The 10178-nt window shown below is 36.9% G+C and overlaps 2 protein-coding genes across 2 annotated transcripts; both read right to left on the bottom strand.

Moving 5' to 3' along the window:
* Window positions 1-639: 639 nt before the first annotated feature.
* On the bottom strand, window positions 640-4049 carry LOC126653886 (uncharacterized). Its single transcript, XM_050347877.2, has 8 exons — window positions 3728-4049; window positions 3497-3623; window positions 3055-3328; window positions 2662-2790; window positions 2536-2585; window positions 2084-2181; window positions 1713-2000; window positions 640-1298 (listed from the first exon to the last, which is right to left on the bottom strand). Exons 1-8 carry the CDS (start codon window positions 3821-3823, stop codon window positions 825-827), a joined length of 1536 nt encoding a protein of 511 aa, XP_050203834.1. The 5' UTR covers window positions 3824-4049; the 3' UTR covers window positions 640-824.
* Window positions 4050-4665: 616 nt separating this feature from the next.
* LOC126687958 (pentatricopeptide repeat-containing protein At1g02060, chloroplastic-like) lies at window positions 4666-9706 on the bottom strand. The gene is made up of 5 exons (XM_050382510.1): window positions 7457-9706; window positions 7073-7141; window positions 6926-6980; window positions 6485-6707; window positions 4666-5888 (listed from the first exon to the last, which is right to left on the bottom strand). The coding sequence occupies exons 1-5, from the start codon at window positions 9676-9678 to the stop codon at window positions 4921-4923; spliced, it is 3537 nt and encodes a 1178-aa protein (XP_050238467.1). The 5' UTR covers window positions 9679-9706; the 3' UTR covers window positions 4666-4920.
* Between the last annotated feature and the right edge of the window lie 472 nt (window positions 9707-10178).

Genomic DNA, 10178 nt, shown 5'->3' with positions numbered 1-10178 from the left:
CTGTTACGGAATGCAAACCCACCCGCACTTACTCGTTTTAGTCGACTAGTGGTAGTATTTTTGTGGGGTATCACTTATTTAATTTATTATATTACTCCTAAACTAGAATACTAATAATCCTAAACTAGTGATTAATTTCTGCCTGGAGCGAACTAAACTATAACTGCCTCAGAAAGTTTTATTTATAAGATCATAAATCTACTGAAAACCACCTACTAGTATTTATTTCTAAGTGGAACACTACAATTAAAACTTTTAGGATTGTTTAAATACAAATTCACTAACTATATTCGTTTTTTATAAAATCAACTGCCGTTTGTTGACGAATCAATAGACTAGTAAAAAATCCGGGAAGAATTAATGATGACAAAGTCAAATTTTGACAACAGTGTGTATTAATATGTTGTATTTATCTCATGCATGGATTGTGTCACGTCATGTTTACAACAAACTAATGAACATTCGCTATAGGAAATTTTTTAATTATTTTTTATTATCAATTTTTCTACATGGATAACGCATCATTGTTTTGTTACACGAATAACATACTGCAACCATTGCGTGCAATAATTTTTTTAATATGTGAATGACACGACCAACTCAAGCTTCTACATCATTAATTTTCAATCGATATCTTAATTTACCAAAAAACGATAATTGATATATATATTTATCAACTTTTATAAAACGTGTATAACAATCAAAATCCCGTGCTAAATAGAAATGCTAAATTTGACATGGTTACGTATATGTACAATCTTTACAAGGCTTTCAAGTCTCAAACGGTCATCATGAATAAAATGCACAGGAATCAGATGACTCTTTCATTCCTCTTTCAATGAAACTTCATGTCTTTTCTTCTGGCCAACTTCCACTAGCAACGTCAATAGCGCCTCACACACTTGCGAAGCATCTGCTTCAGAAGGATTGTCATTTAACGACGAATACACCATCCAAGCATGATCCAGTTTACGCTTAGGGCGCACTACAACGGACCCAGGGACTTCAGCATCACGACACGTGACCAGTCCATCACTCTTTTCCTTATACCTGATCTGCAGCAGCTGTGCACATGCAGCCATTGCAGCCCCGAGAGGCATCATCACTGGGAGTTTTGCTGGTTCACCCACTAAAGGTAATTCTGCATGAGCAACGTGCGAGAGTGTGGCGAGGACTGCAGGAGTAATCCCAGCTTCTGTATGGAAGGATACAGTGGGAATTTCTCTTGGCAAATGGTGCTTTGACAAGAATTCTTTCCTCCGTTCGTACGTCAAGTCTTCTAAGGCTTGCATGTCACCCTTCAGTGATGCGAATAAATTAGCATATTACTCATGAATATAGTAGTTAAACTACTCTACAGAGAGTAATTTAAAAAGAAAAAAAATAATCATTTGGCATTAAAAAGGACAATAGTTGGATAAACAGAGATCCTCAATAGATGATTGATCAAAGCCTCAACCCAACCATTTGGGTTCGGCATCAAACTAAATTATTGATAATATTACGAGGGTAAAAAACTGTAAAGCTGGTATTATTCGCACGAGAATTTTGATCTTCGCAGAAGATATGAGCAAACGAAATATTTCTGGAGCTTCCTTAAGAGGAAATGCACTAAAAAGTTTGGTAGTTTTCCTTATAATAAAATAGATCATTAGCTCCTTATAGTCCAAGTGAAAATTTGCAGAAACAATATGAGATAAATTCAGGCATACCTTAATCACTTTACAGATGATGATTTCCATCATTTTTCGCACATTAACATAATCACCAAGCTGTCCTTCACGTAAAATATCTGAAGCTATAGGACTACCACCATATGGACTTTGTGCTAATGCCAATCCAGCTACCTTATCTTTCAAATCAGACCAATGTAATGATAAAGCAGCAGCTGCGTCTATTCCCCCTTTACTATGTCCAAGAAGCATGACACGTTTGTTGGAGCCCCAATAGATTTCCTCAATGTACTCTTTTATCTCTCTGGCATTTTTCTCAACTGAAGCCTGATTAGTAGTTATACAAGTTCAGTAAAGCATATTAACACGATCACAGAAAAGTGGGACAAACGCCAGAAAAGAAAAGTTACCTCACTGTGAATCTTGGCAATGTGACAGGTCAGACCCATCTTAGAGAATCTCACTTTCGTATCCACAAAATAAAGTGGTCCATGATTACTAAAAAGACCTGCCAAATACAATTTAATTGGCTGGTTCAGTGATAAGTTAAAAATGGATCTTAGACATCTCAAATGACTATTAGCATTGCAAGCAAATGGCTTCAATTCATGTACAGCATTAATAAGAATTGCTGATCTAACAGATAACTAAAATTGGCTACAAGCTTATAATGACATTATTCTATCTATACGACTCAAGTAAAAGTCTGAGAAAACGTGCCTACCCAATCATACGTGAGAACTAAAAAAGGGACACCTTATAAGGACTAATGCATCAGTGATGAATTTCATTGCAAGCAATATTGACAAATTCGGACACACTTTTCATAATGCCAACCATAAACTGGCATTGTTATTGATACCTGGAACCAACAAGTAAACCAATGAATTTGGCAAATTGTGTAGACCATGCCTGCAAAAGGGAGACAGACGAATATTAACAAAAATAGCTAAACTAGTACACAAAAGATAAAGACACGCCTTGATACCTGATGTCATCAAGAATTTCCATAAACCTTCCTGTTCCATCTTCAACCGGAGGCAACTCTGAAGCACGTTGCATCCACCCAATATCATCAGCAGATCCACGAACTGTCCTACGTGCTCGCTCAATAAGCCTGAAAACAACCATCACATAATTTGAAAGGATAGAAAGAGGAAAGTACTGTGTCTCCAGTTAGTAACTGAGAACAAGAACATAATCATTTATAGACCAGGTACCTGCAGATCCCTCCGACCGTTAAAACTAACATTTTCATGTATTATAACTTCTCAGAAAGATAAGTGGAGTTACACATTACCAATTCTTAATCAGTTTCATTTTTCCAATCCACTAGTAACAAAAAAAATCCCAAATTAGCAGGAATAAAGAAATTCAGTACCCTTGAAAAAGAGATATCCCGTTTTGGAAACCATAGTTGAATGGTACAATCGCGCTACTATTTTGAGGTGAGCCATGTGAGGAGGTTCTCGTAAGTCCATTGTGGATAAGAGGTTGAGCAGTAGCAGATGTTGACGGTTCACAAAATGTTGAATCACTTAAACTTGTAGAAGGGCGATCACCATCCAAATCTTCCTCACCTTGTCCAGAAGAAAACGTCGACAACTCATGAGCGTCTGTAATTGAATCCCTAGAATCCGTAGGAGAATAATCCACTGCAACAATTCCAAATAAACAACCCTAAATCAAATGATACAAAATTCAAAACTGATAAAGAATCACGCGCATTCGCACGATAGTCATAAGTTCATTTGCGAATTAAATCTTCTCTAATTCGACCTAAAAATGTACAATAATTTCGAAATTGTTCCAAACAAGCTTACCAGAATAATCAGTGAAACAACGGGTGAATAGCGAAGTTGATTGAGAAATTAAAGACGCAGCTTCGTTAAGCGTTGGAACAGAGTTAAATAATTGAGGAATTAATCTGGCATTCGTACCACTGTCATTCTGTTCATGAAGTAACCATAAATATGTCAAATAAAATAATTCAAGAACTTCCAAAAATTTCATTGTATAAAGCATAGCGACAAAAAAAAAGTAAATATAGTTACCATTAATGGGGAGTTTGATTCTGTAGTAGTTCCAGGGTTTGATGCTTCTCCCATCTTAGAGTTTTTTGCTAATGTATAGGATTTACGTATAGACATGGTCCAACGAAATTGGAAACTGGGCAATTTTTTCAGGGTGACAAAACCCTAATTGCTGTTATTGGGAATTTAAAGTAAATGAAGCCTTTATTTTCTTGAAGGTTGTAAAATATACTAGTAGTACATTTCTTCAGAATTGGGGAACGACAGGATCTGAAATCTTGAAGAACGTCAAAATTTGAAGCGGTGGTATTGAATACGTAGACTGCGTCATTTTCGAAGAATTTCAGGTGTGGGCTGCCAAGAATAGACAGGGTCCACAAGCCCAAATTCATAAATCTTTTCCAATAATACTTGCATTTGACTTTTCAAGAATGTTAAATTGCATCTAAGCAAAATTTTGATTTGTTTTATTGTTGTTTATACCATTTGAACTACACGTCGGTAGTATTTCAAACACGTTCTTTTCTTTTAGAATAAAGAATTTCACCTCATACATAAACAACACGAATTTAAAATCTATATATTCTAGATGGAATATTTTTATCACTTGATCTATACATTGAAATTTTATTATTGATATATTTTTATTATGAATGTAAAATTGAATAGCGTCTCAAATTTTAAAAAATTGATCATAGACATAGTAAGATCTAAATATTAATATGCTTTTGAACATTGCACGCAACGAGTAATTACTCTTAAAATCAATTTTTTTTATCAGTAATAATACATTTATTAACTTTTAAAAGTATTTTGAGTTAATTGATTGAAAATTTGGAGTTGCTCGTAATAAAATAAAGTTCAAGAAACTAATTGATAAAATAATTAATTTCATTGTTAATTGTCATTATGATGCTTGTTCAAGGGGCATATTGTATACTTAAATCCATAGAATAAAATTTACATACAAGTAAGTGTAACTTTTTTATTATTGGCATTTTTGCATTATTTAGTACAAACTTCCCCATTTAATTGAATTTAATTTAGCTACAATAGCTAAAACAGTTGAAAACGTCCAGTTTGTGATAGAAACTCTAAAAAATCCAAATTCTTTTTTCTCTTGAAGTACTACTAATTAATAATGCAAATGCAGCTGAAAAACAGGCTGAACATATAAAGAAGACTGTAGATGTAGGGGGTGGTGCAGGGTCCGATCACAAGCTACGGAGCAGAATGCCTTCGAAAGTAATGCCGGGACCGAAAGCCAAAGCCAGTCCCCATTCTTCACTCCCCTTTCTCTTCAATTCTTCTCTCATATACTCCATCACATAGAATACGGTATTGCTGCTCACATTTCCATAGTCCATTAGAGCCCTTCTGCTGCACTCGAGCTTGTTCCCGTCTAGCTTCAGAGTGCTCTCTAGCCGGTTCAGTATTGCTGGTCCACCAGGGTGGACAGTCCAGAACAGGTCATTGAACTCGGTAAGTCCAGCTTTTGATATAAGTTTTTTGCAGAATGCTTCAATGTTATCTTCGATTTTCTGAGGAAGGTCTCTTCCGAGCTTGAAATAGATTCCCTCTTCAGAGAGACGTCCATCAATGACGTTTTGTGTTCCCGGTAAGAACTGTTGAACTGCGTAGTTAAGCTCCAAGAAAGGAGACTCAGTAGGTAGTATAGGATCTGCTCCGATTATGGCAGCTGCAGCTCCATCCCCGAAAAGTGCAGCTCCTACGAGGTCATAAGGGCGTGCCTTGTTTGGGGGGCGGAATCCGAGTATGGTAGTTTCGGATGTGGTTAACAAAACACGGCTTCCTGGATTATTTTCAGCTATGTCCTTTGCAACTCTAAGGCCGGTCACACCACCATAACAGCCAAGAAAGTAAAGCATCACTCGGTTAACATCGTTCCTTAAACCAAGCTGGCTAGCAAGATAAAGATCACCTCCTGGAAGACGTATTTCACTAGACGAGACATAGACGATGTGAGTGATATCGTCCACCGACCTTCCCCATTCCTTGATGCAAGCAAGGCTTGCTTCCTTTGCCATCTCAACAACTGCAGGATTCGCTATGTCGAGCCTTTGTTTAATTGTTGGTGTGCCCTCAGTTGCAATTTCAGGGTATTTTTCCAGAATCTCCTTGGACATGACAGTGTATCTTGTCTTCACAGTAGTAGTTTTACCTAGCAAAACAGAAATAGATGCATTGTTATTACTATGTAGCACAAAAACAAACACTAGAAACGTTTTGAAACGGAAAATGGTGAAACATCCTCTGTTTTTATAAGTATAAAATTTCGGAGAAATTCAGAAACATTATCAAAAATGGAAACAAACTGCCAAAATGTAGGACTCGAGAAGTTAACATACAATATAGGTGATTAGAACTATAAATAGCATCAAATGTAGCATTTGCTCCTAACAAAAGTATGTTATTTGTTGATTAGGGTGTGCATTCGGTTCAATCCAAATCAAACGAACTGAAGTTCCTTTTGTTTTTTCAAAATTGACCCGAAAGTGAAATTTTGAAAAAGTGTATTTTTTCAAACCGAACTGAACCAGTCGGTTTTCTGGTTCGATCCAATGAATTCAGTTCAGTTTAAATTAAAGCTTAATTATATTTCTTTTACATTCAAAACCGAACCAAACTGAAATTTTGTTGTTGGTCGGTTTTTTCACTGTTCGGTTGATATCTTTTATAATATCAACCGAATCAAACTGAAGTTTTTTGGTGTTGGTCGGTTTTTTCACTGTTGATTACATAAGTTATTCCACTTACAGAGTCGCTCCAGTTTCTCCTTGATGGAGACATCTTCACATTTGGTATCTCGGATATAGCCCTCCACAAGGCAATCTTGTGGAATCAGTTGGCTAGGAAAGGCCTTGCCTATAGCAAGCACTGTTGCCTTGCCTGGTGTAACCGCACGCTTAGTGAGGTTCACATAGTGGCCGGAAGAACCATTGCCATTGCGAGTATTCGACATCTTCAAGAGAATAAAGCTTTAGAAGATTGTTTGGTAAGAGGAATTAATGGAGTTATCAGAAAACTAGAGGACTATAAATGAGAGCTCAGCTTGTATCTGGAGAGAGGTTGGTGTCAAGGAAAAGTAGCATGAAAAATAAACAAATGTTCATTTCATTTGAGTTTGGTAATTTGTTGGGCTCTTTTGGTTAAAAGCATGAAGGATTTAATGAAGTGACAATCTTTTCATGTCAATACCCTTTTGACTGCCTGTAAAGCATTTCCAACCAATTCCAACTTACCTTCTTTTTTTCTACAAAGTTTCAAAGAAAACCAGCAAGTTTTGCAAGATCATGACCAACAAACTAATAATAATCAAAAAGAACATGTAAGTAGCATGGAGACTTCATTTGATCAATGTTTCCCATTTCGTAAACACGTTCCGCCGTCTCAGTTCCCAACTGTCCTGTTTTGCTGTACTTGTGTCAGTGCTATCAATGAACATGTAAGTAGTACGGACACTTCATTCGATCAATCGATCAACGTTTTCCATTTTGGAAACATGTCGAAAACTAGGCGTTTCCGACTAAACTTCATTTTAACATAAAAAAATCTTAATTTAATACCGTTTCGCTGCGTCCGTACCCAAGTGTTCCGTTCGTCTATATCCTTGTCCTAGTGAAGGTTTGATATTCACGCCAAGCAGCTACATCCACCATAAAAACTAAGTTAAACTTAGCTCTGGGACTGAACCACAGTAATTGAACCAAGATCCAGCTTAAAAAGTGCTAAGTTCTCTGCACCCTAGAGCTCTTCTCCAGATATTTGTCTGACTGACATTTATTTGGCATTCTCTGGGACAGAAACTTCACTTCTTCTGATCGTCCTGCAGCTTCTAGGGCAACTCTTAAATCTTCTAAGCATCTCAGAGATTGATGATTGCCTTTCTCCACCAATTCATAATACAACCCAAATGCTTCTGAAACTCTTTTCATTTTACAAAGACCTTCAAGTACTGTGTTGCACAAATCAAGGTTAACGTTCAGATTTTTTCCCAAACAAAACAGCAACAATTTGTTTGCCTGTAGGAACTTTTTATTATGGCAAAGGAAATCAACCAATTCTTGCATGTCAACCACATAACCATTATCGTAAAGCAACCCGACGATCTTAAATGCTTTATCTCGAAGTCCCCTGCCAAGGAGCAATCTCACAGTTTGTGTCGACAGATTGATATTTTGTCGAATCTTTCCCTCCAACATCAAAACTATAAAGCTAGCCGATTCATGGGCACAGCCTTTTTTCAGAAGTCCTGCAAGGATTGACTGGAAAGTAGAAGCTGTAGGGACATGGGAGCTCTTTATCATCTTCTCAAGAGTTTGGTAGGCAACAAGAGGTTCATCCTTCTGCAAGAGACCATCAATTAACGACTGATAGGTTTCAAAGTCAGGCACAAATTCTCTTCTTAGCATTAAGACCAAGAGCTCATAGCCAGCTTCAAATGTACCTTCCCTACAGTGCCCCATTATCAAAGTCTTGAAAGCAAGAGGATCTTGTGTTCCCCTTCTCATCAGCTGTCTAAATACTTCCTCTGCCTTCGCAGTCTTCCCGATTTTACACAGAAACTCAAACATGGGTTTGTATGCTGCAACCAGAGGCGTACATCCATCATCTCTTAACAAAATTTCCTTCGCTGATAACTCATCAAACAGCTCCTCTGCTCTCTCAAACTTCCCTCCCTGGCACAAACTCCTTATCAGAACACTATAAGTAGCAGAATCCGGCCTTACATTCATCTCCGTCATCTTCTCAAAAACTTCCAAAGCCTCGTCCGAATTCCCAGCATTGCAATGCGCATTCATCAAAGTATTAAAAGTACAAGTATCGGGAGTAAAATTACCACACCCTAAAGCCCCCTCCAAAATATCCTTAATCTTATCCGTCTTCTGCGCTTCACAAAGACCCTTAATAAGAGTATTATAAGTAACTTCATTCGGTTTTAATCCATTCCCCACCATCTCCTCAAGAACAACCAAAGCCTCATCAATCTCTTGCTGCACACAATAACCCCTAATCAAAGTAGTATAAGTAACAACATCAGGATTCAAACCGACCCCTTTTTTAACCATCCCTCTAATCACATTATGAGCTATACTAATCTTCCCAGCTCTACACAACCCGTCAACAAGAGTATTATAAGTTACAACATCAGGCTCGCAGTTAAACCGCGACATTTCCTGAAAAAACCTAAACCCATCATCAACCATAGAATTCTTACAAAACCCTCGAATCAAAAGATTAAAAGTATACGTATCAGGATTAACACCATATGTTCGAAGCATTTCATCAAACACGCTCTGTGCCATATTAACACGACCACGTTTAAGTAAAACTAACAAAAGACTATTAAATGTAACTACTGAAGGCGACACACCAACGGATTTCATCGATTTAAAAGCTTGTATAGACTCTTCAAACAATCCAGCTCTACCATAGCTTCGAATTAAGCTATTAAAGAACCTATCCTCAAGCTTAACGGTTCCGTTAGACTTTCTCTTGATGGAATAGAGGAAATTACGGGCTACATTGAGGCTCCGAGCGCGACCCAGAATTTCGAGCATTAAAAAATAGGTCTGGTCGTTGTGGATGAACCCTAAATTTGAGACCCAGTTGAAGAACTGTAGGGCTCTTGATGGGGTTTTAGTGAGGCGGAGAACTTCGAAGACGGTGGTTTTGGAGATTGACGGGGAGAGATTTGAGAGAGATGACTCGAGGTGAGTTGACCAGGGTTTGGAGTTGATGAGTCTCGCCATTGTTTTAGCCTTCTTGGTTTTTGTGGAGGGTTTCTTTGGTCTGATATTATCGTCTGGTTCTGGTTTTTCATCGTCGTCGGAGTTTTTGATATTCTGAGAGGAGTAGTATCTGAGAGCCGCCGCTTGAAGGTTTCCAGGGTTGACTTCTAAAAGTTGTAGTAATATCAGTGTGCACTTCCGAGAACCGGCGGTAGCCATTGGCAGTGCGATCACTATCGTCTGCTTCCCCTACCTAACATTCATCTGTGTGTGATGAATTTTAAAGAGGTCTATGTGTCAATATGGCTTATTCGAGCAACACATTTCAAATTTTAATAAAATTCAAAAATATGTAAGCGTATACGGTCGACCATCTAATAGTTAATATTTTATAAATTAATAATTCTAATAATCAATAGAAAATTGAGAGAACCAACTTCGTTTCACGTCGGATAATTAATATTTCTATTATTTAATAATTAATAAAATTTAAAATATATTTTACATGAATATTAATTATTAGAGATATTTTTTCAAAGAAATATATAACAATTGATGATTTATTTGAGACAATACTAATCTTAATTTATAAACTGGAAGTTAAAATACCATCAAATTATGACTTTTTTATTCTTTTGATAAAATTTAATTGAAGTTATTAGATAAACAAATTAAAGTAAGTAAAGTATCTCTAGTATAAAAAACTATTAAAAATTATT

The sequence above is a fragment of the Mercurialis annua genome, linkage group LG6, assembly GCF_937616625.2.
Source record: "Mercurialis annua linkage group LG6, ddMerAnnu1.2, whole genome shotgun sequence".
NCBI classification, from domain to species: Eukaryota; Viridiplantae; Streptophyta; class Magnoliopsida; order Malpighiales; family Euphorbiaceae; genus Mercurialis; species Mercurialis annua.
This window is presented reverse-complemented; position numbering and strand designations above follow the sequence as displayed.